At 42.2% G+C, this 27,936-nt stretch overlaps 2 protein-coding genes across 6 annotated transcripts in view; both read left to right on the forward strand.

Moving 5' to 3' along the window:
• The window catches only part of BCL2 (BCL2 apoptosis regulator), a 116,082-nt gene extending 108,427 nt beyond the window's left edge, over window positions 1–7,655 (forward strand). The window contains exons 3-4 of the mRNA XM_065667500.1: window positions 4,824–4,906; window positions 5,507–7,655. Of these exons, the coding sequence (XP_065523572.1) occupies window positions 4,824–4,898 (75 nt within the window). The 3' untranslated portion in view covers window positions 4,899–4,906; window positions 5,507–7,655. The remainder of the gene's footprint in view (window positions 1–4,823; window positions 4,907–5,506) is intronic.
• Window positions 7,656–10,455: 2,800 nt separating this feature from the next.
• On the forward strand, window positions 10,456–27,642 carry LOC136008377 (MARVEL domain-containing protein 3-like). Of its 5 annotated transcripts, none has more exons than XM_065667505.1 (4): window positions 10,456–10,560; window positions 11,715–11,875; window positions 15,356–15,525; window positions 26,766–27,642. In XM_065667505.1, exons 2-4 carry the CDS (start codon window positions 11,760–11,762, stop codon window positions 27,470–27,472), a joined length of 993 nt encoding a protein of 330 aa, XP_065523577.1. In that variant the 5' UTR covers window positions 10,456–10,560; window positions 11,715–11,759; the 3' UTR covers window positions 27,473–27,642. The 5 variants fall into 5 exon arrangements, with proteins under 5 accessions (XP_065523577.1, XP_065523580.1, XP_065523576.1 ...); XM_065667508.1 differs by having other exon boundaries at window positions 10,509–10,560; window positions 11,701–11,875; XM_065667504.1 differs by having other exon boundaries at window positions 10,555–10,643.
• Window positions 27,643–27,936: the final 294 nt, after the last annotated feature.

Here is a 27,936-nt window from a genome sequence, read left to right on the forward strand (position 1 = left end):
TCTATTTCTTCATAGCGAGGAAGACACGTTGATAGAGATCATTTTGTGCTTGTTCAAGAAAGGTAGCTCAAGAGATGTTCGCTGTTGAAACTAACAAGAAGATGAAGAATCAGGCAGAAAGGTTCTCACTTTCGCTTTATAACAGTCAGTACTGCTTCTTTCATCACCGCCAAGCATGCGTCTTTAACACGCTATGCTACAACTACTTAGGGTGTGCAACTCCCACCAGCCATGTTACAAACATCCTTGGCTCCATGGCCAAGTAAGTCTCCCAGACACCTCCAGGCAATTTTCAAGAAACAAAAGACATTTTATGTAAGGGGAAAAGTGTGAGAAGGCATGTTCTCACTCTGTGGAAGTGCTTGCTGAGGGCAGCAGGGAGGGCAAGTGAAATTAGAGAATCTATTCACGGAATATTAGAAAACAGGTTCAGACTCTGGACCCTGCTATTTCACTTCACTCGTATTTCCTCTGGAGTAAGTGCTTATGACCACTGCCAAGCAATGTCTCCTTATAGCCTAACTCCAGGGCTCCATGCTCACTGGCAAAACCTGAGGTGTTTTTTTTGCCATCATTATGAATATGAAGTGTAGCTTGGTTTTCCTTTCAGGACAATGTAGAGCCACTGGGACTCTCTGAAAGAAGACAGAAAAACAAGACAAAAAAACTCCAAAGCAGACACAGCACATTGGAAGGCTGGGACTGCTAATGGGACAGCTGTAAACAAGGATGAAAGACTCAAATATGGGATTAAAAAGGGCAGTGGGAATTGTCAAGAAGAGCTGGTTTTGAATCTATCCAAGCCATATTTCCAAACTAATATATTTTAATTCAATTATCCTAGAAGCAAATAAACTAATTAACTTAGATTTATATCATCAGTAAGACAACAGAGCCAGCAACATCTCAAAGAGACTTACAGCAATCTTTTGAACTTTGAATGAAGGCTACCAGTGCAGCTCCTAAAACTAACACAGGCAAGAAAGAGGTTTAAGGCTTCTAAACACAGATTCAGCATGTCCATTTAGAAATGCTAAATAAAAACTGTGGTGCCTTATGAAATGAAAAGCAAATCACCAAGAAATCAGCTTTCAGGGATCAGCTGAACAGCCACATTGTACTCTCATGGAAAATTACCCAGCAGCTTTTTCTGAGTGAAGAAACACAAATCAGTTTTGCTTAGCAAATGCAGGAGCCAAACTCTTCTATTGTGAGGGTTTCAATAGACGCTCAAATAACTTTGACAGCATGGAGGGGGAAGGGTGTCTCTGACCCAGTTTCTACATTACAGCGTTGCTTGGGTGATGGTGGTGTGAGTGTTCACAGCAGAACCTCTTTTCTTTGATTTTCTTCTCCTGCTTGCTCACTATCTCTTTGTTTAAATAATCCACAGATGTTATCATGGGCTCAAGAATAAGATTAATTGAGCTTAATGATTGCCGGCGAGTTCTTATATGCATTCAGCTGGTGATGTCTTCAGCACAGAGGCACTTTACACAGTGCAAGAGGAAAATTCTCTTTTTTGTTTGGCTTTCTCCTTTCATAGCCATTTTGAAAGTAGTGTTCTCATTTCATCCTGACACCTTTGCTCAAACACTCCTAACATGCCATGAGAAATTTTGATGGTCAAACCCTCCTCACCTGGTGGAACCAAAATGATTTTTTTCTAGGTTCTCTGCCAAGAAGTTTCTTCTCATGCTACTGATCCAGAAGAAGATGCAATTGCCCCCGTTTGTAGAACAACAAAAAACTACAGAGGCAGGGAACTGGACTACTGAGAAAGGGGACAAATGCCTAAAAGAAAGGCTCCACGTGCAGAGGTGGCAGGGAAACTGAAGAGTCTATGTGTGCAGGCATGTAAGGGCAGTGTCCCCACCAGGCACCCGGGCAAGAGATGTGACAGATGGACTGGTCTGAAAACACTGAACATCTGAGTAATAGAGGCAAAATCCAAAGGATGCATATGAAGCTGGAATGACAGGTTTTTTCCCACAGCAAGGTCTGAAATACACTTATGAGTCTGAATATCCACAATAATAATATTCACTCTATAAAGCCCTCACTGCTAGCCATGTTTCAATCTGGTTTTCAACAGAACTTGAATTCTTATGAACTCTCACTTGTCTGCTTTGGTATGTCACAAACCATCACTAAACTGACAGTTCTCTGGCAGACTTTCAAGCATCTTTAAAAATACAAAACCAGCCTCGCTTCAAGTTTTCCCCACTTCCAGCTCTTAAACCAAAATCTAATTCAGGGGCCTGAAAACAGCAGAGTCAGAATTAGAGCTCACCAATGTCCTGATAAAGAAAGCTGAAACTAAAAAGTTACGGTGTCAAAAGCAATGGAATAAAGGGGAAGAGCAAAGCAGGAATGGTTTTGTCAGCTGTAGCCTCATATGACGGGTATGTGACACAGCAGGGGAACCAGCCCTTGAGAAGCACACAAATAATTCTGCTGTGCATAGGCTGGGCTTACACCAGATGTCTCCCAGCACAGATGCATGAATGTGGGGCTATGGAAGTAATGGAAGGAGGTGAGCCAGCAGAACTGTGAAGGAGATCCCTGTTCAATCCTATCAGACAGTAAAGCAGCCAAAGATGTAAGGAGCCGCTGTTGTCAGCCACAAAACCTCTGCCCAGCTCTCTAACTTTCCTTCGCTAAGGAATTTTGATTGAAGTGCTGGTACACTTTTTTTAGGGTTAAGGAGACTGGTCACTCTCGCAGCAGTCAGTTATGAGATAAAAAGAAAAACCTAAGACTGGAGAGGTGAAATCCTGAAGAAAAGGTGCAATGTAGTTTTTCTATTTCAATCAACAATGCATTTGTATTCTCACTCCATTTGAGAAACCAGGAAATCCCTTTTATGTTTTCCTCCCCAGAAGGTTTTCTTCCTTTTTTTTTCCCCCCACTGAGGAAAAAGAGATTGATTGGAATATATATCTTTTAAGCCTAGCTCATTTTGGTTTGAATACAACAAATTTTACTTCACTTTCTCAAAATACATGCATTTCCTGCAAACATTTGTATCATCTGAAAACTCATTTCTGTTAGGAAATTTTGACCATTTCTAGCAATTCCTTCTTCATGAGAATTGTGCCAGTTCCCTGGAAATCATTAGCTAGTGCACTAACCCCAGGACTGTTACTTTCACTCAGGTGACAGAGGCATAATTCCCTCTGCTGCCAGAAACTTCCCTCTTGACTTTGGACTACTCACTTTGTCTCTGTGCTCTCTAAATCCAGTTATAAAGTGGACATTATGGCAACTTTTACCTCGCAGAAGCACCATGGGTATAAAACCACAAACTGTGAAGCTTTTGCATATTGTGGAGGAAGACAGTATAGAATATGTAACAACCCATGTGAATTAGGCTTTATAAAGATGCTGCAGAGGAAGATGGACTTGACTGAACTATGTGCAGCTGAGCAAAGCAGTGTTATTTTGTGAGCTACCAAAGCCTTAAGACGCTCCTAGTCTTGCAAATAGCATCACAAAATCTCTAATGGATTACAGATAGACAGGAATTCTGGTTTATATCTTAGCCAGAAGACAAGAATCACTCTGCTGTTCAAAGGGCTAAAAACATGCAGTGGGTCAAACAGACGAAAAGGGAAGGCAGCCACTACCACAAAGTCAAGACCTATGGAATAAACAACATCATTCCTAGAGCACTTTTATTTTATCTCCAGTGGAAAAGCCAGGCTCAGCCTTGCTAATGGCATATGAAGAGTTTGCTGCCTGATCCCGTATGCCTGTGATGTTGCTTCAGTGGTGGACATTTGTAGCTCCCCTCCTGCAACTTAAAGCATGTTTTCTCAACTCAGCCTTAGCAAAAACCCTTGCCTGACAAGAACTGATCTCATTCACTTGCTGGTCTTTGACATCCTTCATCTAGACTCAGGGTGGTCTATTTGCCTTTCTCTGAAGGCTCCCTTCCTTCACACACCAGAGCTGAGCTGGACATGGTGAGGCTGGTGGCATCCTGGTGCGGATACTTGCTATCAGAGCCCGGTGCCCTCCTTCTCTGCAGATTATCATCAGTACCTGGTATCAGAGCTGGTGGGGAAAGGGAAAAAAGAGAGAAAAACTGAGAAAAATGAACCAGATGATTAAGGAGTAAAGAATGGCAGATGAAACTAAAAATAGTCCCCTCGGCAGTTGTAAAGGAAGTTCGTTTGACAGGAGGCTGCTTCTTCTGTCAGGAGTGGTTTGTTTTGCAAGACACTATACCAACACCGGCTCTTCTTATCTTGGTTGTCAGTTTAACTGACAAAAAGGAGCAGGGGTTAACATCACTGGAGCCGCAGCCAGTCTTAACATTTGTTTGTTTTCATGCATGTGCGTATTTTAAGAGGCAGCCCAGGGATTAATACTGGCAAGAAGCTGTGGTGCAAGCTCAGTTAAGCAATTTCACAAAAATCTTAAGAGTACTCACTCGTTATTAAAGGCAACAATTAAGCCCCTGCCTGCTGCTGGTTTTGTTCCCATGCCTCCTGCTTCAGCCATCCCAAGAAGGGATCACGATGACTTTCCTGCAAAACAGAAAACTTAGCGATCACAAGTTCTTCTGCGCAGAGGCAGCAGCAGACACCCTTGCCCGTACACTGCTTTTCCAGTTCTCAAGGTAAATAACCCAAAACATGCAGAGCCTTCTGGGTACAAGAAAATGAAAAAATCGAATGAACAAAGTTGTTTTATTTCTACCCACACTCCTTCCTGATGCTTGAGCATGCAATAACATTTACACTTCCACATATGAAGGTAAGAAGTAGGAAGGAAGAGGTTTTAAAAGGACCAGCTTAACATCTCCTTTCTTACAGAAGAGAAGACAGTGGAAAACAGAAGAAGGGCAAAAAAATGACGCCATCAACAGCTTCCCTGACAATTGCCCGTAAGATTGCAGGTAAGCCTGCATGTTCCTCATTAACATGCCTTCCAGCATTCCTGCAAGCTTTTAGAGAGCTTGGTGGTCACGGCTGCCAATATTGGCTGGTGAGGAGGTAAGCAAATCACAGCCTGTCCAAGTTAAACAAGTAAAGGCCAGGATTTCGGGAAACTAAAGAGACACACACATGGTGTGTGGGAGTGAGCATCCAGGTATGCTGTAGGCACAAGGGAAAACAACTCTTACTAGCCTTATCTTCATTGGACTTTCCTGAAACATTCATTTTTAAACAAAGTATGTGGCACTAAAGCCTGGGATAGTTGAAAACAGGACACTCGCAGTCTCTACTCCATTCCTTTTTTCTGAGGAAATGTTCAGCAGCACAAAGACAGCAACACAGAAGTCCTCTCTCCTAGGTGATAACTGAAGTCATCCTCTCTTTCCCAAACACTGACATGTTTGGTACAAAAATAAGCAGCAGAATATAAGTTGGTGGAGAGAACCTGTGGAAAATTAGACAGCAGCTTTGTACTTCAGGCAGAAGATGTGCACCGGGTTGAAATACTGTGGACTTCTTTTGTAAACTAACTTAAAAATAACTTGATCTATTTCCCACAGGTGCAGGAAGACCTCGGCAATGGATTCTGCCCTACACCAGCCCCACCTGCCATGAACTGCTCAGGCCACAGGATGCCACTGTTGCATTTCTTTTCAGAAGGTCAAAAGAAACTGCGACAAACCATTTCCACGAACTGGACACCTAAATTTAATGCCTCTCTTCCCTTCTTGATGCATGCAATTGCCAACGTTACAGCCCAGACAGACCAGATGTAAATAGCTCAGAGCTGCCCAGGTTTATGTGTTTTGATCTGTAACAAAATGCTTGGATACCTTTTAAGGATAGATTACTGAACCCAGCATCTCATGCTTTCATAAATTTTCTATGCACAAGAAGTCTGCCAGGAGTGTTGACTCCAACCCTGATAGTTTTGACCGCAAAACAAATACCCTTTGTTATTGGGTTGTATCTACATCCAGATGAGAAAAGAAAAACACTAGATGGAAGAGTAGATTAACTGAGAGAGAAGGCAGACTGCTCGTAATTCCTACCTCTTGTAAAAGAGGCAAGAGCTCCTACCATGTTGATAAAACTTCATAAATATTTTACTAACATAAAATGGAATGTAATGCATTCATGCCAGGAGACAGAGAAGTGGTATGAGCTCCTAGGTAGCTCCTCTTGCTGCAATTTTGTGCATTTTGCAAGCAGGCACCCAGAAGCATAAGCTCCACCAGTGTGAATGTTAGAGCAGTAAGACTGCAAAGATTTGCACAGGGTCTAAATGCCCTCTGAAAGCAAATTTCAGTCCTGAATACATTTACATTTAAGTGGTAAACTATTACAGAAAACCAAGTACAGGATTGCAGATGGTCTCCAAGATCTATTCAGACAGGGGTTTCCCCAAGTTCAGCATGACACAGATGGAATTTGGGAGAAAGGACTGTTAAGAACTGAGGGAGAAATTTTAATGCTAACACTTTCTCAGATTTTTAAAGGCCGTTTTGGTTTTACTCATCATGTTAGGGAAAAATGGCTTCAGCCTACTACAACTCTGCTTAAGAACAGGGAGAAAGACAGTGAACGATAAGGTTTCAGGTACAGCTTGGGTGGCCAGCAACAGCAGAACTTGAGGAAAGTCAGCACAGAAGTGACAGCTGTGGTGATTCAGAGCATGAGCAAGGCTGGTGTTACCGCTCCATACTTCAAGATGATATATATACGAAGGGGCCCACAGATAACACTCTTTCGGGATTCAAGGCTTTGATAGAAACATCCTCTCTGCCTTCAGCCTGTTTTGGAAATGTTCCAGAAGCTGGCTATTCCCCAGCCAGTGTCTAGATTCAGTGTGACAAAAGTCCACTTTTCAGAAATCCATGTTGTAAGATTTTTAAATCAGAACTAGGCAATTGCTCGGAAGATGCTGGGAAGGACTCAGCCTTGGAAAAGAAACAACTACCAAACAATTTACGTGTTACCAAAGACAACAATAAAAGAAGCCTTAGGATGGTTTCCATTGCTTTCAAAAATAAATATTTGTTATATCACACACCAAGGATACAACATTAATAGTAAATCAATTAAGATTGTTTACATTTCTTTTGCTGAAGCAGTATTTGGTGTTGTGATGGGTTTTTTTCCACTAGGACAGAAAAAAATTGACCAACACATAACCAACTACTTCGTTCCCAAACTCAATTTACTTCCCCTTCCAAAGACCAGGGATTTCAAAATCTCTTTAAGAAGAAAAAAAATATAAAAATAAAAGGAAGCCTTCAACCCAAATTCTTTTATTGCTGTTCATAACAATAAACAATAGATTTGATATAAAAGCAACACTAAGAGGGTAGGAAAAAAATATGCCAAAGCTAATTTTAGTCCTGCTGATCTCAGGAGCTTTGTGTTCCTGTCAGACTCAACAGACTCCAGTGGTGCCCTGAGTGCCTGGCTGGCTGGCGAAATCTGTCCCCTGGAGGTCTATTTATGGCACCTTGTACCCTATACCTAGACTGGGGGACTGTATCGATCCAAGACATAGATGTGACCTACTCAAGTAAGTTACCAGGAAAAAGTAATCTAAATGGTTCACACTTTGTTTTCTGCAAATTAGTCCCTTTGGACTTCAGTAGCTAGCCAAAATCCAGTCCCCAAAGTTATTTCTATTAAAAGGAGAAACTGATGACAGAATCATGTGTATCTTTGATACAAACCCATCTGCTTACATACAACACAGAATCCTTCTACCTGCAACGAGGTAAGAACAAATGATGGTTCTCATCTAAAATTAGCCTGTACCACATCCAGTCCATTCATGAGCTTCTTCTACTTTTTTCTCCTTAGAGACACATTCCTACTGCTACCTCTGGCTGTTTCTCCATAATCAACACAATTTTCTGTGGCTTGTTTCACTGGTTCTTATGTCATACATAGGCAACTCCAGCAATCACTAGCTCCATGCCTCGTGTTTGCTTTATGAGTTCCCAGGGAAAATCCCTTTGGTCACCTAGTTAAGTTTTTAATGTAGATCTCACCATGTAATTCTGGGTTGGTTGCAACCCAATTATTTCAACTGCTGGGTTCCATAATGACTTGAACCACTTTTTAAACACTTACCTTGCCTGCCAGCTTCACTGAATTTTACCCAGTCCAAACTGCATCCCTTCCATTCCACCCAGTCTTTCATCAAACCAAAATGGCAACACTCCAACCTTTCCAGCCCAGCAAGAGAAATGGTTTAACAAAATGACTAGCTATACTGTAGACAGCTGCTGTCAAGGTACTTCCATACTTCAGCTACACCCCCTGCTCTTCCAAATTCTGTTTCCAGCAATGTCTCCTTGTGATTTTTCTACTGTTTTTATGAAACCTGCCTACCTGAAGGGAGCTGTAATTCCTTCGCCCCCCATCAAGAGCAACATCCTCTGCTGGATGCAAGTGAAGAATGCATTTCCCAAATGTTTGTCATCTAGACAGGAGAACAGAATTCATGCAGGCATCCTGATCTTCCTCAGGGTAAAATCTGCCAAACTAGCCTAAACTACCTTTAAATAGAAACAGTAAGAATTAGGAACAGAGCTGCAAAGCAGTAAAACACTCCTGCTGTTAGACTGCCTTTGCTAGCAGGATGACAGCCCCAAACTGAGAAGGCGTAGCAACTAACTGATGGGTAGTAGTGTCTCAAGCTGCAACTTCACATTAAAGCTTCAGTTACATTCACCACTTGCTGTTGCCAAGAGAGGTAGCCCTCTCCCCCTATCCCTCCCCCCGTTTCTTCCCGCTGGGACACACGCTTCTGCCAAGTCCTTGCTCCAGCACACATTTGCTTACAGCACAAAGCCAATTCAACTCACTAAACCAGCAGAAAGTAAATTGGTTTTGGCTAGAAAGCAAGCTGAATTGGCTTATTACATGATCAAGTGAGCACTGGGGTTGGTGCAAGACAGAAAGAAGATGAACTGTACAGCTGAAGGCAGGAACAGCAGAAAAGGTCTAGGTGAGGTGGGAATGGTAAGAAGCAAAAGAAGCTGTTAACGCAGCTCAAACGCAGCAGGGAATCACAGTCTTACCACAGTAAAGCAATTTACAAAACACATCTTGAGCACACAGTTCCCATAGATATCTCATTTCAGGGACAGCAATTCCTCTGATACCTGCATGTTATTAAAGGGGATTTTGTATCTAGCCTTAGCATGGAACTGCACTAACAATTACAAACCTTAAACCCAAATTCAAGAGACACAGGTACCCCAAGTGTATTGCCTGGGAAGGAAAGGGATTTTTTGGTCCCAGCTCTTCTGCAGGATAGTGCCAGAGACTAGGGAAGCTTTGCAAGGCTTCACGTTAACCCCCTGTTCTGCTTCTCAGGCACTGATTGTTTTTGTGCATAGGACTGCACAATGAGCAAGTCCCTCCTTGCAGTGCCACTTCATGGGTCTGCCCCAAGCTCTCTACAGAAATAGATACATAGAATCATAGGATGGTTTGGGTTGGAAAGGACCCTAAAGCTCACCCAGTTCCACCCCTCCTACCATGGGCAGGGACACCTTCCACTAGACCGGGTTGCTCCAAGCCCCGTCCAACCTGACCTTCAACACTGCCAAGGATTTGCATTTGCAACTTCCTTGGGCAACCCATTCCAGTGCCTCACCACCCTTACAGTAAAGAACTTCCTCCTTATATCTAACTTAAATCCCCCCTGTTTAAGTTTAAACCCATCACCCCCTGTCCTATCACTACAGTCCCTGATGAAGAGTCATAGAATCATAGAATAGTTAGGGTTGGAAAGGACCTCAAGATCATCTGAGTCCCTCCTCAGCATCTTTGTAGGCCCCCTTCAGATACTGGAAGGCTGCTGTGAGGTCCCCACACAGCCTTCTCTTTCCCCCAACAAAAAGCATCCTGTGGGGACCAGCACATTATTCCTCTGTAAGAGAAACACTACAGGCTGGCAGTGAGAAGACAAAGCCCCTGCAGATCCACCACAGTGGGGGCTTTCCGCAGAGTACCAAGCACTGGGACTGCATCCATTCACACAATCAGTTACCTAAACCGTGGCTTTACACCAGAGGGGAGTTAAATCATTTACCTCCCTTTCCCACCCTTCTAGCATAGCACAGCCTGTTCCTACCCACCTGCTCCTAAGGCAGGACAGCTTTCTCCCATTTTCCTCTACCTTCTATCCTCTGTACATCTTGTCCTGCCCTGAGCACTGCAAGTCAGTGATGTTGGCTTTAATAAACAAAAAACCAAACCCAACCAGTAGAGACTTTGAATTTTAACTTTATTAACCCCCAAGTTTTATATCCTCTCCGGGCCTCTCCAGATTCTGCCTCCGCACCGCCATGCTCGGGGACCTCAGTTCACTAAGCTAAACCCCAGCCCAGCCTGGCCCACAGCGGCTCTCCCCCACGGCCGGCCGGGAAGCAGCACCCACCCCTGCTTCCCCCCGCGGCAGTGGTGTCACGGAGGCGCACAGGGCCCGCAGCGGGACGAGCCGACGGGCACGGCAGCACCTGCGCGGGGGCTGGCCCGCCGCAGGCCCGGGGCGCGGGGGAGGTGGGAGGGCGGGCCCGGCCGTGCCGGAGCTGGTGCTGCAGGGCGGGCTGGAGCTCAGGTGAGGAACGGCAGGGCGGAGGGACAGCTGGCCTTCGGCCCCGGAGCGGCAGAGCGGGCCCTGGGGCAACTGCTGACCGGCGGGTGGGTAGCGAGGATCGCGGCTCCTTCCCTAGGGGTGTGGAAGGGGTGGCCGGTGTGCGGCCTCAGCGCCGGGGCTCCGCAGGGGGGACGAAGCGGGGTTTCGGTGTCCTGGTGCTGAAGCAACGGGACCAGCACCGTGAGGAAAGGTGCGGGGTTGAGCTTTGGGGAATGGCTTCTGCCGGAGCAGAGGAGCTGAGCTCCCCCGGAGGAAGGCGCGGCCTCTTTGTTAGCTGTAAACAAATGGAAACCTAATTTATTTCTGTAGTGACACCCTAAGGAGATGGAAGTCAGGAAGAGAGTTCTCGGTTTGATCAGTCAAAATTAAGTCGACCGCAGGCATTTCTGTGGTAATGCTGAAAGGCTGCGTCGAAGGCAAATAAGGATAAAGATTGCTTATGTCCTTAAACTCTGTGTTTCTGTATTTCACAAGTCTGGGCTTAAGAGTACTGCACTTGAAAGGGTAAAGACACTTTCAGGAAATAACATCCCTGTAATGTTTAATACCAGCTAACCAAGGGTGTGTCTTCTCGACGACTGATTTTCTTCCCAGCACAGCTTTCTTTGCCTATACCTATTTTTTATCCAGATCACAGGTGACGTGGGGAACACTAAGGGTGCCCTCCTTTTAGAAACTTCCAGGACAAAGGTCACAGCCTGTGCTTTCAGGTTTGCCCTGCCGTCAGTGGCAGCTGCATGCATGCTCATGGAACGTACCGGTGTTTGCTGGGTTTAATATTTAAGACAATGCTAGAGAAGCCAAGATTCATGTTCTTAGTGGACACCGTGCCCTGTCCTTGCAGCAAAGGTAGGAGAGTCAGGGCAGACCTAGTAAGTAAGCTAAGCACAATAAATGTTGAATATAAAAGCATTACAATTACTTGGTAAATAGGAAAATGTAAAGAAAAACTTTGTTGTTTAATGAAGTTACTTTACCTATAGTTTAAAGGGTATTACTTCCTTTGCTTCATAAGGAAGTTAGTACTAAATCTTGAAACTGCATGAAATGGATGCAAGTGCTGGTCAATGAATAACTAAGTAAAGCTATAAAATGAACCAGTTTTGTTTCTCTAGCTCAGGAAGTTATTTTAGGAAGAAAGAATACATGTAAGAAACAAGATGCCTCATGCTGGCAGACGACACCAAGATCAGCAGTACAGGCACCATGAGAACCATGGATCTGACAGATATGAGGAAGACAGAAGAATGAGAAAACCATACCCATACAATACAAGGTATGTCTCTATCACCTTAAAGAAACACATCACAGCAGGTCTTTAACATGCCATTTAGCTTTGTTTGCTTTTCTGTACCTTCATGTTACAATAGTAAAGAAAGCATTTACTCAGCCTTGAAATTGTGAAGCATGAGCATGCCACATTTGGAATCAGAGAGCGATTTTACACTTAGAAATTTAACCCTTTTCTTTGTAAAGAGAGGGGACAGAAAGATAGGCTGTGTGACACAGGCAGAGATGTGCATTTCCTGGGTTATCTGGATCGAGTTGGGTCACAAGCAGGTGAAGTGTGGCCATGTGTCTTAGTACTGTTACTTAGGAGGCTGGTCAGTAGGTGACAACAAGCCATGGCTTGCCAAGTATGCATTGCTTAAATGAGAATGTTACATGACTGAGACAAGCACAGGGACCTGCTGAAGTCTCAGGTTGCTCTATTTCAGCTGTGAACAAGTTAATATTAATCTAAACCAAAATTACTTTCAGTAGTTGCAGTCGATAAATGAGTATTTGTTTAAGTGTCTAAGGCTGTTTATAGTACTTGATACTGGGTCAGCCGCTATCATTGCAATAAGCAGATCAATTAATGGGTTTGGAGTGACAAATAAACTCTTCTCCTTCCAGCCTGGGCAGCCTACAGAATATTAGGTGTGAGCTTAGGCTGTTTCCTTTAAGGCATGACAGTGCCTGCATTGTAGGAGAGAAGTCTGTAGCTCTAAATGGTACTGGCAAATTAGCTATGGCAGTAACATGTTCATCATGACTGTGTAGTCTCTGGGGGCATGATTGTAGGGCAGTTTAAGAATAGAGACAAAGAGGGAGAGGAGATAAAATATAATTAAGATTATTGAGAAGCTGAAATAAAGAACTGCGCCCTGATAATACGCATGTCAGCAAGAAAAACAGGATGAGAATAAAAGCAGCAGTGAAGAGCACTGTGTAGACTAGGAGTACTTATGGCTAAGTGTAAAACATTTGGATGGTGGTATCTTATTGTGTTATGGAAATAGCTAATGAATTTTTCTTCTGTCTCTCCTAAATCATGAAAAAATTGAGAGAAATGGAAACAAAGGTCAGCCTAAGAATCATTCTTAGAGGCTGAATGACTCCTTGGCAAAAGCAGAGATCTGGAGGGGATACAGTTAAATTATTTTGAACATACTAGGAGTGAAAGCAGCAGATGCCAGGAATGTATTCATTGAACTGTGGAGAGTTAAAAAAAAAAAAAAAGGATGAGTTTTTGGGCATGGTTTGTTTTGGGTTGGGTTATTTTTCTTTTTTTTTTTTTTTTTTATATAGTGTAATATGAGCAATGTGTGAAAGGATAGCTATAAATTAAACCACCACCACTTCTTAATAAAGCCCTTCTCTGGACTTCTTGGGTTTGCTGTTGGTTTGAAATGACTGGACATGTAGACTGAAAATTGGTGGATGGACTGTAAAGGCCCAGGACAACAGACCATCCCTATATCCATGGAGGATTAGAGGAAGCTGCATCTTAAGTCTGTAATAGCCATGGAGATAATAAGAGTCAAGCTGAGAATCTGGGGTCACCAGCCTTCACTACAACTAATCAAAAAACTTTTCTGTCAGTTGTTTTGATGGAGTTTAGCTTAACCTATCAGCATTTCTCCTACTTAGCTCTCATGACAAAACCAGCTGCTCTTGTAAGGACATTTCAGTATTTTGGTGAAGTCTGATTGACCGAAAGACCTCCTCTGTAACGAAATAGATAGGAAGAGTTTTGTGGAAGCTGTAATTTGGGTGCCTAATGCTTTTATCCCTTAAAAGCAAGACTTTCTAACTAGAGTATTTCTCTTAACAAATGATTTTCTTTCTGAAGCTCTTACAGTAACCTTCATCTCATTGCTGAGGTGAAAGAGTTGTATTACCCAGAACTGGAAAGCCCTGAAGGAAAACAGAAGCAAAGGTGGCTGAAATAGGCCATTGTGAGAGGAGAAAAACAAAAAGCATCTAAAACAAAGAATTTTTTTTTCTTTCCCTAATTGTACTCTGTTGCTGAACATTAGGGTTTTTTTTTTTGCTTTAGTTTTTGCTTTGTTTTGTTTTCTGGCAAATAGCAGAATACAATAGAGAGAAGCAGCTGCATCAGAAGTACCAAAGGGATTGCTTTCAAGTTAACTGGAAGTCTTATAAATCACACAGCTTATTTAATTTATGTGACACAGCTGCGCAGGATGCTTTGGTGGTTGCACAAGACACAGGACAAAGGTCAGAAAAATCAGAAATGTTTCAGCCAAATAGAGCTGTTGGCAACTGCACACAGAGATGCTAGCATTGGTCTTGTTATTGAATGTCTTAATTAAAATGTAAAAACTACAAAGAACATGATTTAAGGTGGATGAATGAGATAATATTTCTAAGTTAAATCCGGAACTGGATGAAGATAAACCCTAGTGAAGTGCAGCGATACTAGGACACAAAACTACAGTTGAAAATGCTGATCTGTGGATAAGAAAGTCAAGATAAAAACTGAATAGGAAGAAGACTTTTAAAAATAATAGTGCTGAATGAGACTTAAAATACACTTTAATAGCAAGATTGTCCAGCTGTACCCTGAAAAAGACAAGCTCCAGTTCTCCTTCAAATGAGGGAGGACATTTAGATTAGACCAGATGCAAAACAATTTACAGATGATGTTTCTTTTAGCCTGAGTGTTACCTCGCTTTAAAAAGGGCGAATTGCACTTTTCTCATAGAATAATCTAAATCTTGCCAACCTTACAAGTCATCAGGCTTCAGATGTGGAGTTGTGTATCATTGCAGCAAAGTGGACAATTCTATTCTGAAGTGTACTAATGAAGAGTCTGTCAGAGACATGAGAAAATGATTTTATTGGGTCAATTTTAGATTCCTTTTCAAATATCAGCAAATACCTCAAAAAAGAAACTTAAATAGGCAGGGGTTTTCTTCCTCACTTTAAAATCTTTATGTGTTTTGTTTGGGGTTTTTTTAATAGCTTTCATTCTTTTAAAAGGCATTGTTCTGAGACATGGTAATTGGAAGTAAAACTTCGACAAAACGCTTACCCATGACATAGGTGTGCTATTTTACACCTGTATTGTGTGAAAATATTTTTCTTTTTTATTCTCTGGGCTGCTATGGACTAGCTAAACTGTTTTTCATAAAAAAGCTGTTACTTGTTTTTATAGGAGAAAGAACTCCCCCCCCATACCCTCCTCCTTGCTACTGTTCACAAGTAGCCTAAACAGTTCAGCCAGCCTACTCAGTAAGTCCACAGTTTTTTCAAATAAGAATGATCAAGTGCAAATGTCCATGTGAACATGGATTTGTGCAAGTATTTGGGATATTTCCTTTCAAAACATGCAAGCAAAAAAAAGATCGGATACTTGTAAAGCAGGCTGGCTGGTTCCTCTAACAGGGGCATCTACTAATTTCTTATGTTCTGATGTTCAGGAGAGAGCATCATCTAATTATATTAGTCATTTACTTTATTGTAGATCAACAGAAGACATCCGAGATGTCCAGCACTCAAGGACTTCTACTGTTTGCTCAGAGCCTTACTCTAAAACCTCAGGAGCGGCATTGGAATACTTTGGCCCACCACCAGACTATTACCCTCCCAAGGAAACCTTCTCAATGAAGTGTTCAAAGGTATGCACAACAAGAGGTATGTGAGATTCTTACTGCCTGCCATCCATCCCTCTCCTTCCAAGGACTAGTCTTGATTTGGGTTTCTGTCTTTAGAAGCACAACAAAGTAAAGCTAAAGAATTATTAAAAAAACCTCCAAACAAACTGGGAGAGTTAATGAATGGAATAACTGAGGGTTGCTAGCGTATTTTAGGCATCCAAATGTAAGATTTATAGAGGTACTTAGGTCCTTGAAAATGCATCTCCAGAATAGCATTCAGAGGATCAGTGGGTCATGTATGTAATCGCCCAGGTTGTGCAGCAAGAGTTAATCTTTGCGATTTAAGAATACAATAGATATTTGCATCTGTAGGCAATTTAAATATGGCTGTTGGAGCTTTGATGCTAGTTTATTTCTGACACATTCTTCTCAGACTTTTTATCAGCTCTGGATTTAATCCCGTGATCACTTAAACATCTTCATAAATCAGCATTGTGGGAGACGAAACTATTTTATGGACAAGAATCCAATAAAACAGCTCTTGAGAAATAACTTTTTTTTTTTCATAGCTAGAAAGTGACTACAACAAGCAGAGAAACAGGTATTAATGTGACAGGAAATCAGCCTTAACACTTAGTAAACTTGTTCCTGTAAACTGGGGGAAAAGAAAGTCACTAAAATACCTATTACTCCTTTAAAGTTTTCCCTCTTCCAGGACAGTGACCATTCTCACCTTGTTTGTAGGAAAGGCCCACTGCAGTCTAAGTTGAAACATGCAATTAGGTGCAAAGTCTTTGTCTGAAGTCTACAAACAGCCTTTCAGTGTTCAGTAGAGGGACAAATTAAGAGTTTAGTTGAAAGTAAATTAAAATACGTAATGTCAGATTATTCCTTCAGTCCATGAATGAAAGTTGAATAAGACACTTGCTTTGCTCTAAATATTTCTCTGAATGTGAATAATTTTAAGAGTGAGCTGAACCACTATCCTTTGTATGTACGTTCTGTGTATTTGTCTGCAGTTTGTTTTTCATGTAGATTTAACTCTAATAGTTAGTAGAGCATATTTAAACATCCAGTGCCATAGTGATATTTATCCCTGATAAAATTTTATCAGCAGTTTCTTCTTCAACAATACTAATTTATTTAAACTTGTTTGAGAAACTCTAGAAAACTCCATGCCTTATTTTATCACAGCTTTAGAAAAATGAAGTGGCAAGTTATATTTAGTTTACAGTTTCACTGGTTGTTTAGACTTATGGATAGATTAATGTGACTTGCTGTTTTGGTTTGGTTTGGGGTTTTTCCCCCTGCATTTGCTTCTCATTATTTCAGTGCATCATTAACATTTTCAAAATGTCCTAGTTTTGGATGCATCAGTTGACGATGATGACTTCACTCCCACCCTTCCCCTAAGTATTGCTCAGAATTTTCCAAAAATTTAATGTTTCGAGTTTGCAGTGGAGGAGGGGAAAGAGATCATGTAGGGAAAAAAAAACCAAAACCTTTAATTAGCAGTTTTATTTCAAAAAATGAAAATACATTGGACGTTGTTAAGATTATGAGAAATTTACTCCCCTGTTTAATTTTTGAAAGTACCAAGACTTGGCACAATTTTCTAGAGCCATTTTGCAGAATTCGGTATTTGGTATTACCTGCAGTCATAGTAAATGTTATTAAAAAAAAAAAAAAAGCTACATGAATTGTTTACTAAAAAGTCAGTATATGTGAGCTGCAATTTCTTATAGCAAGAAAAGTTCTTGTAAATACTTCTTAACTATCTCTGCCTTTTGCCAGTGATTTATCAGCACTCTGGTGAAATTCCCCCTTCCCAATCACCATAATTCTAAAATAAACTTCAAACAAGGCCAGGAAATCAAGTGATGTACCACAGTCTTTTCCAAAGCAACAACTGAAATGTTTAATGATCCTTACTTTCTGACTGTACATCACTCTACTTTCACTACGGGTTTGTTTTGTTGTTTTTTTCCTTCTGCCCAGCAAATACGTTTATGCTCTTTGTGCATGTTGACCAGTTTGGCATACTAGAGAGGAGTTCTAAACAACCATAGCTCTGAAAAGTATTTGGTTCCCCTAAATACAGCCCTCCTCATACAAGCTTTCCACCAGCAACAGCCCAGAAAAGCTAAAGCTGAGTTTCAGAAACAGGCAGTTATTTTTGCAGGGATCCTTCGAACACCTTAGCTGCAAGCAGCAGCAGGAAAAAGGACATTCTCCTACCTTTGTTATTCCCACCTTCCCTGCTTAATCACCACCTCCTTTTTTTTTTTCCCTACAACCACATTAATAAAACCAACCCAAATATAATGGAAAAACCAACTGATACTGACCCCTTTTGCTGGTAGGAACATTTGATACCATCTAGGAAACATCAAAACATTCATCTCCTTTTTAATCCTTTCCTCAGAAAACAGAAGGAAAAAAGTCTGTTAAAATGTTTTATGAGCAATACCTATGCAAAGCCATTCAGGTAGGATCATGTGGCTGGATCATACAAGGCACCTAATTATGCATCCTCTCAAATAATGTACTGGACTACAAATTTAGGAGGACTATTAAAGTTAGAGTCTCACCAGTAGAGAGTGAGATGTCACTGGAATCTGAGTCAACAGAAGAGTGGATGGTTGATCTTAAATTGGTCATAGATACTTGGTCACTTGACCTTGAAAATTTTCCATTTTCTTTTTATTGTGTATGTTGGTGTGAAAGAGATGGGATAATGCAATTCCAGGATAATGCTTCCTCTAGTTTTGCTCAAACAGTGAAGGTAAACTAAGTTTCTCTCATCTTCAATCAGTATGCGACTCAGGAAATGCCTGCACTTTTGCCTTGTGTAGAACTGTACTGTGCTGGTCATCATTTCTGAGCTAGTAACGTCTTATTTTTTTAGAAGTTCTTCAACCCACTTGGCATTTAAGGGAGACAGCACTAAAAAGGTTAGAAAAGAGTTTGTGGGAGAGCAAGTATAATTGAATCCCTGTTCTTTGCTGCCATGAATACAGCTTTGCACCATGAATAGGGTCAGATTTCTTAAGCATATTGTAGGCGCTTCCAAACAATCAGGCCTTTAGCCTACATTCTAACATACACAATTGTTAAAGCCTTCAGACCAATTTCCTCTCAGAAACAGACAGCATTACAGTTTGTAACAAGAAGAACAATCTCCAATTTCAAGCATAGCTGGGAGGAAATATCAAACTGAATTTATTTAGAGGAGGAAATAGAATTAGGGAGTAACAATTACTTTCTCCAGGATATATTCATGCATTAACAAGCCACCATTAATTGAAATGTAAACATCTATAAGCTTTTGTTTTTACAAAGCACAGTCAAATGTTTTTCCTGTAGCTATGAAAGCTGGCAAATACTCATAGACTGGAAAACATTCTGAGATGAAAAGTCACCCTGAATACAGGGTTCACACTAATAGACACTTGGTTTGAGTTATGCCGTTGTTCATAACTGTTATACTGCTGCTATGTTGCTCTGTGATATCCTGATACTGTTCTTTTTGGACTCAGCCATGGGAGCAGAGGGGAAAAATATTTCACACAGCGCTTGTATCCCTTCCAGTGCTGAGGAGATGTTCGGGAAATAGTGATCTGCAGGAGGTATTGAACTGGAGTAGAAGACCTTCTGTAGCTTCAGTTACATATGTTCAAAACCACTGAAGGGTCATTCAATGTGCATAATGCAGGTAACCTGCTTTGTGTATGAAAAAAAGCATCTTACAAGCATGTTCAACAGCACGTTAGGTCTTTCCAGGAGTGGTCAGCAGGATACTTATGTTTTGGTGGAGGCACCCATAGAATTAGAAACAGGTGTATTTTGTAGCCCATTATATTCACATTTTGCCCCTGCAATCTGCCATGCTTAGCTCCTTTACACTGGGCTCAAAGCTGTCATGCACTGTTCCTCCAGGAGTTAATTTGAATGTATTTCTCTGTAAGAAGGGAACACTAAGGTCCCCTATAGTCTCCTTGTAATTAGATGGCTTCCCCTTCCTATCTGTTGCAAAGTAGTTTTAAATACAGTGTGACTAACAGACTGAATCTGTCAATAAGTTTTTAATCTTGTAATTATGAAGACAGAGGATACTAGTAGTGGGAATTAGATGGAACTGTACAGATTGAAATTATCCCAGTTATACAAAATGTTTAATTAAAATTGTGCAGTAACAAGATGCAGTGGCAAAGCTGCAGGTATCATTCCTGTTCTGAAGTTAAAGTATTTCACTTGGAGGAAAGTCCTGTTTGTTGTGAAATACAAATGGCCATGAGCAGTTAGCTATATAAAAACATGTAGGGGAGCTAAACAAGCTGCAGATGCCAAATGTTACCTTTAGCAAAATGTTGTCCTGCCAACATATGGGGCTTCTCTAGGCCCACATCTTTATATCAGGGTTTTTTTTTCATCTGAGTTCTGGCATTGTGCTAACATGTACACTGTTGTTTTTAGAGAAGGGAGAACTATAACTGAGAAGACTCACTTTAGTTGGCAGGGGAAGATACTGTCAAAGTTGATGATAGCTGTTGGATATGTGTTAGATTCTAGCCTGTGCTTCCTCACTGGGAAATCTTATCTCTCTACCATCATTGAACCTGGAGCTGCATCATCTTTCCTGTAAGACCACTTGGGTTTGTCTTCCCCACATCTGATCCAAATTCTGGGAACCAAGAAAAACTCTTTAAAAAGTGGCTCTCAAGACTAATTGATACAGCACACTGACTACCTATTGCATGTAGCTCTCTTCCTTGAGCAGTTGCTCTTGTCTCACTTAAGGAGAAAAATCCACCCTGTCAGGAATGTTGCTCACCAAGTGTGACAACCCACAACTGTTACAGTGAATGAGAAGCTCAGATTCACAGGTGCCTCCAACCTGACCTACCTTAAGACAGACTATGATTGCTTAAAGAGCAATAACACCCCAATCTTTGTGCTTTCTAAAGGTGGCTCAGTTTCAGTTCAAACGGAGGGAGTGGCTATGGAAAGTTGGCATAAGGAACAAGAGTGTTTCATTGTTTTCTGAACTCTTAAGAAAAAACACCAAACCTCCCCCAAGTTTGTTTCAATACCAAGGTATTTGTTTACTGCTTGAAAGAGCTACGGGTACATTAGGAAGAAAAAAGGCCATTTCCTGAAAGGCAGAACATGAGGTGACTCTGTAGAAACCTACCAGTGCTACAGATACATGTACAACTTTTTAGAGCCATTGTATTGAAATCAGTATTGCCACATGTTACAGTTTAATGCAAGACTTTGCTTCCCACCCTCTCCAAAATTATGGAAGATGACTCATGCTCTGTTAACAGGAGAGAGATCAAGAACATGCTAGAAGTGATGCTTGAAAAAACTACTGGGAACAAGTAAACCAAAGCTGTTTGTTCCCAGGCAGGGGCTGGGTTGTGCTGAAACTGTGCCTTGATGGCAAGTAAATATTAGTGTCATACAGTGGTGGGAAGCCATGGGGATAGAGGCTGATGCAGTAGTTCTGCAAATGAAGTCCACCCTTTCCTGTGGAAATTGGAACAACACTATTTAGAGGATGGGAGGGAATTAAGCAGAAGGAATAGATCAGGTGGGACAGTAGGTCTTTAAGGGAAGATGATACACAGAAAAAAACAGGACAATGTTTGGATCTCAGCACTCTGTGAATGCACGGCTCTTCTGAATCATTAAAAGCAAGGCGGGTCATCCTTTGAGATTTCCTAATGAAGTGATTATCTTGACTAAAGAGGGATAACTTGTTAAATGATAATAAAAATGCTTCTTTCTCAAGCCCATAAATCATTTAATTTTCCTAGTTTTAACTATTTTTCCAGCAATTTCCAGTAAGATCAATATCTCAAATGCGCATAAATGCGTTGGGCATTTTTCTTGCCATTTAAATTCAGTTGGCTCTGAGTATGTCGTTCCCTTGGGTCCTTTGAAAAGCCAAGATTTTGCTGGTGTTACATTGCCTAACTATTGTGTTTTAGGGCTGGGTTGTGGGGTTTTTCTGCCTTTGAACATTACTCTATTAGGGAGATTATAACATAACTCAGTGAAAGCTGAATCCACCACTCGCTGAAGAACACAGATACCTACAAAAACAATGGTGGGGTGGGAGTTTGGGGTGGGGAGATTTGTTTGTTTACGACAAAGCTGTATATTGCCCTGATCCTGCATGGGTGAATGTGGTTGAATGTTGAACTCTTGTAACTGGTTTCAGTAAGATCTTGATTTGTACTGGTATCCATAAGGGGAATAATACTGTTAGCAAGGTGTTTTAATGCTTTGCATTCAGGTTTAATATTTTTAACCTATTGCAACTGTTGTCTCTGTTTCATACCCCTTGTTCAGTTCTTCTGCATTGTTTTGGTTCCTCCCCACTTCTGTCACATTTTTGTCCCCTTCCTAAAGCAGAACAAAACCTCTCTTCTCTTTGGTGTTTTCTCCTCCTTCTTATCTATTCCTCCCGCCGCTGACTCAGTTCAGCAGAGACGTGACCAAAGCTGTACATTGAGCTGTGCCTTTACTCTCTGGGGAATGCCAAATCTGCACTGCCAAGAGAAATTCAGCATTTGAGATCCTTTTCAGGACTGCCTGGTGCTTTTGTAAGTCACTATATATGATAAGAATACTTGTCTGTTCCTTTGGGGGTAAAAAAAGAAATACCTCTGAAAAGCAGAAAGTTACCCCAACTAAGAAATAAACCAAAAGACAATTTTCAGTGCTGAAGGCTGGGAGAATGCGTTTTATTGTGTTTATCCTCTAACTCCCCTCATCCCTTCTCCTGGAGCGACCCCTAACGGGGTGCGGCACGGGCACCACTGACAAGCGCTGCTGCGCTGCCACTGCTGTCGAGGTGGCAAACGGGCAACCCTTGCCGGCTGGGTACTGCTGGTCCCAGTGTTACTGCAAAGGAAGCAGAGGGAGAAAGCAAACTAGAATGGAGAATAAAAGACATTAATTATCTTAGAAGGACACAGGAGTGTTAACTGACGAGGGTAAATGATACCAAAAGAGACAGGAGAAAGAGTCCCTGTGCAGTCAAGAAAGGAAAAAAGTGACTGCTGTGCCAAGACACAGTGGAGGGAGACGCTTGAAGGCCTCTATTAGTCAGGTCCTTGTGGGAGAAGAGCTTGACACAAACAGCCAGAAATCTGACAGATGCAGAAATACAGGAACAAACATGAATTGGCTGTTTTACTTCATGTACACACACTGTGATCCTGACACCTGAACACTGGCACCATCCTGCCCCAGTGCCTGGATAAAAATCACATGAGACCTGAGCACACAGTTGAGTTACTGGGTACCACACAGTCAGCCACAGTGTAGTTTTATGAGACAGAGCATAAGGATTTAACAGCTCACCTCACCTGTAGAGTTGCAGGTGTTTCTCTGTCTCTGGCTTTGTTTTTTCCCCTGCTACACCCATGCCAGCACAATTGCTCATAGCAGGAAACCTACCTAGAAAATAAAAGACTGGATTCAAGCAAAGTTAACAAATATGATACATTGAAGTTACTATCCATCACTATCCATAAGATTGAGATTTTTATGGAATGAATAAAACAACTATTTGGAAAGTTATGGCAACAACCACTGTCTTTTAAATTGCAGCCATTCTCACCTTCAGTGCTGAAAGTCAGTGCATTAAAGAAGCATGAGAAAGAAAATGGAAATCCAGGAGCCCAGACTTCAGGCTCGTTACTTGCTCAGTGTGGGGAGGGTTAGTTCTTTTCCTACCACTACAGTCCCTGATGAAGAGTCCCTCTCCAGCATCCTTGTAGGCCCCAAAGCAAGTAATTTCCCTGCAGGAAGACCTATTGGCAGTTTAGTTTCTGCAGCTGTAACTCCTAAGATGACATAGCTAACTGGCATGTGAAAGCAGGAATGGCAACACAGACTCAGAAGTGTGGCTTTCAACTCAGCCCTTTCTGCCAGCAGTTCACTGCTTGATGTAGGTCACTGCCAATAAATGTGCATTAGCATACCCTGACAGAGCTAAGATCTAAAACTTCACTGTCCTTTTATTCCTTATTTCTCAAGTCTGTCTATCCTGCTTATACTAGTATAGTAGGATTAAGTATCAGCTTGTAACTATCACAGATCAAAGTTGCACAAGGCTTTTGGGATGCCAGGGTCAAGATCTGAACATTAATATTTCTGTCAAAGCCCTGATGGTTGTACAAGGGTTTAGGGATTTCCACTAATTGTCTGCTACTTTTGCAAGCCCTGGTGGCTCTCCTTGTAGACCTGTAATTCACAGCTTCATTCTACATACTGCTTACCATGATAAGATATTCTTTAACACAGGAGGCTTTGTTACTGCACTTTTTTTGTTGTGGTGGTGATGTTGGCATTTTTTAAAGTATTTACATGCAATGTAAATAACTGGTGGAGTAACTGCTAATGAATCTCTCTCCATTGTTTAGTTACTCTAACCAATTCTGTAGCAGGCATGTGTGAAAACTGTTCAGGTACATGCAAAACCTGCCCAGCCTGAATGCCCTGCCTAAGGGAATTTTTCAAGCATGCCATTAAAGCATCAACTGCTGCAGTTAAAAATACAGTGGACTTACAATGATCATATGTTATTGCATGAGAAGAGAGACAGCCCTACTGTGGTACCAGCAGTCAGCTCAGTGAAATGAAGGGGTTGCATGCAGAATTTGTGTGAACACATAGGAAGTTTTGGAACAGCATCATTGAGGACCAGGGACAGTTATAAATGTGGGGAGGTTAGCAGCAGGTGCTGACTGCTTTGACAAGATAAAATTGCCTTTTCTAAAGCTCAGCAAGGTGATGTACAGGAAAAGTTGATGCTCAGTGAGTCAGAGTGCCTCACCAGTCATAGAGGAAAAGGAAATTCTGAAGACAGTGGTAGAAGAAAGCTGGACTGGTCATGAATTCCCTACTTCCCAAACATATTTAAAATTTATGTTTCCCTTAATCAAAGGGTCTTTCCTCCCTGTAGACTTGTAAGAACTGCTTCCTGATGGAGCAGTTTCTATGAAATCAGTAGTTAGCCCTTACAAAGGGAAGCAGACTTCAACAACACTGAGAGTGCAACACTGTCTGAGGGCCCTGAGGGCCTGCGCTGACTCCCTACATTTGGAAGGCATATTATACAGCTCAAATGAGTAAACAAAAAATATTTGATCTAGTTCCAGTGGATGTCCTGTGCAGCTATTACTCTTTCAAAATATTTTGAACACTCCTGGTAAAGTGATGATTCTGTACCCATGAAAAACGTTGAGTCATTTGGCTGCATTGTTTGAATTTGGTACAAGGAGTTCCAAATCCTGCCTCATGGACTGAGATTTAAATTTCTCTTTACGTTTAGCTTCACAAATATTTCCTTTGAAACATTTGAAGCCAACTGGACAGATTTGGTAACCAGCATTGTTACTGACCTACTTCACGGAAATGGTTGTGTGGAATGGTCAAGGAAAAGGCATGTTGTCGTGCAAAAGTCAGCATCACCCCTGAAGAACACATACGCAGAGCTGCACATTTAGTTCCTTCTCAACAAGAGCATTTTGTCTTCTCTGCCTGCTCTACCTAATTCATTTTAGGATGTGAAGTCTATAATGTATGCACTTGTCTATATTACACACACACACACACACACACAAACTGAAACATGCTGAGTGAGCCTCAGCTATACTGTTCCCAGGTATTACCATTATTATCACTGCTCCCCTTTGTGCTTCTGGGGTGGTTTGCCAGGCCCCAGTGTGAATGGGCTCAGTACCTACCTACTTAGGAGGTACCTACCTGTTGTATTAGGAGAAATAAGGGGACTAGTCTGGGTACAGGGGAAAGCAGGACCCCCTGAAGTGGCCAAAGACCCTTGTCAAACCAGTGCAAGCATCTTCCTGTGAAGAGCAAACAGCAGCAGGATGGTGCTCATTACCCCAGCCCTCTGTGGAGGAAATAAGAAGGGGCAGAACGGGAATATCCAATAATCCTTCATGGCGGCTTTCACTAGCTAGCACGGTTAGAAGCATCTGGCAAGGCAAGAGAGGAATTTGTCTAACTGTCTTGTGTGCTGCTTCATCCGTTTGTTTTCAAGCCTATTACAGCCTCGACAGCAACTGAGCCATTGCTCAAGAGGAAAATGCCGTGCTGATCAATGTTAGCAGCATAAAATGAAAGTGTATGCAAACTGTAGATCCATCCCCACTTTAAAGACAACTTAAAAGATGCTGTGTTGAGCATCTTATGTTCTTGGCTGTCAGACTGCAGTGGAAGAATAAAGATTTACAATCCTGTAATTAATTTCAGAACCTGAGGAGCAGCACACATGATACACTAGGGCTTTTCAGTTCCCAGATAGGCAACTCTAGCTATGCTACACTTCAACATCTGTCATGTTTACTAATCTTAGTCTGACCCCTAGTGAGCTGTCACAGAATAATCAGATTTATCTAACAGATGCTGCGCCTTCCTGACAGACAGGTGGCTACCGCAAAAAGAAGTCATCTATCTACTTTCCAACCCCATCTTAGAAAACCTTGGTTACCTTTATTAGTAGGATAAGAAAAAGAATCAGCGCAGAAGTCATAAGCCTTTCTTCTGAATGTGTAGGTGAGGAAGAGAAAAAATGACCCAGTAACAAATTCACTTAGCTTACCTTTGCATATAAAGTGGGTTTTGCCTCCTTCCCTCCTCATTTTCTGGGCAATTTCGAGCTGCTTCTCAAGATTTATGAAGAGATTTTTCTCTCTGAAGGAGATGAAGTGGAAGCTGCATCTGGTTAGATATGTTTAAATTAGCAAACACTTAGTAAGACAAAAAAAGGGTGTAAGTTAAACCAGTAATGACATTTTAAAGGACCTGAATAACTTGCCTAATTTTTTAAGCTGTTAGAAGCTTCTATGCTTTTGTCAGCTTTAACCTCAGCATTTTGTTCATACTGGATGTGTCTTGCTCAGTGTTTTTATGCCAAGTAGTTACAGGCCAAAATGCAATCACTGTGCGCTTGCCTTGGCAATAACACAAGCACAGTAAATTTTTTATGGATCTCTCTTCCCGTGTGAAGATCCATTTATCAACACACTGACAAATTAAAAAAAGTAACTTGCCCAACCTCTGAAATGTACCCATGACAGCTTGTGCTTCTTTGGGGTTTCATAAAGCAGCTGTAGCCAAGGGGACTATCTCAGTAGTAGTGCTCTCTGTCTATGGGTTTGGGGTATTTGTGTCACATCCAGTTTGCACAAGATGTGGTTTTGACACCTGTTTCCATCCTTCTGCTCCTTACAGGCATTTTAAAGTTTGTGGAAATCATGGTCAACCTCCTGGTGCTGATTTGTGTGGGTGCTGCCCAAGCCTCTGTTGCAGGCTTCACATCCCTTGGTGGCTTTGGCACCAGCTCCTTTAGCCTGAATTCAGCCTATAGCCCCTTTGAGGGCACAGAGCTCCAGGAGGTGAGGGAGCTAGACATGCAGTTCACTCAGATGCGAGCCCCGTGCGTCTATGGCGGAGTAGCCTTCAGCTTAACAGCAGCAGCACTTACCCTTGTCTTCCTTGTCGTGGGAGCAAAACCCATCCAGCAGCTCAGGACAGGGCTGCTGGCAGGCGAATGTGCCTTCAACCTGCTGGCTGGCATGGCATACGTCACAGCGGTTGGCCTCTACCTGCATTTTGTCACCCAGGTGAATGCCACAGAGGTTTGCAAGAGGCGCGAGAGGCTGTATGCACGCCGTGGTTACACCTCCATGAACTGTGTGGTCCAGGGTGGTGATGCAGCCGTTGGCCTTTTTGGTGTCATTGCTGCCTGTTTGTACTTTGCCAGCCTTGTGGTCTGCATCCTTGCTATCCAAACCGTCCGTGCCTTCCAGAGCCACATGGCCAAGATTCAGCACAGCCCCGAAAGTGGCATTAGAGACAGAAGCGTCAGAAACCACCATGCCGCTCACAGGACCTCAGAAAGGTCCCACAACGTCCAGGCTCTTGCCACGTTAGTGTGAAGTCAGCTCTGGGGCTGTGCCAGAGAGCTGGAGCTCCAGTAAGGGACAGAACTGGGTGCCTGTCATGGTTTAAACAAAGACACCCATAAATCATGTAGTCGCTCTCTCACTCCCCCCCTTCTTGCCCCCCCCCCTCCACACCTGGAGGGATGGAGAGAAGAATCGAAAAGAATGCAACTCGCACAGGTTGAGATAAGAACAGTTCAGTAACTAAGGTATAACACAAACCACTGCTGCTACCACCAATAATAATAATGATAAAGGAAATAACAAGGGAAGAGAATACAACACCTCAGCACCAATAACCCCCCCTCCCCCAACCGAGCACTGGCTGATACCTAGTACAACCCTGCAGTCCCCAGCCCTTCCGGGTAACTCTCCGTTACATCCTGGGCGTGACGTGCTGTGGTATGGAATACCTCTTGGGTCAGTTTGGGTCAGGTGTCCTGTCTCTGCTTCCTCCC

This window comes from Lathamus discolor, chromosome 2 (genome assembly GCF_037157495.1).
Source record: "Lathamus discolor isolate bLatDis1 chromosome 2, bLatDis1.hap1, whole genome shotgun sequence".
Taxonomy (NCBI): domain Eukaryota; kingdom Metazoa; phylum Chordata; class Aves; order Psittaciformes; family Psittacidae; genus Lathamus; species Lathamus discolor.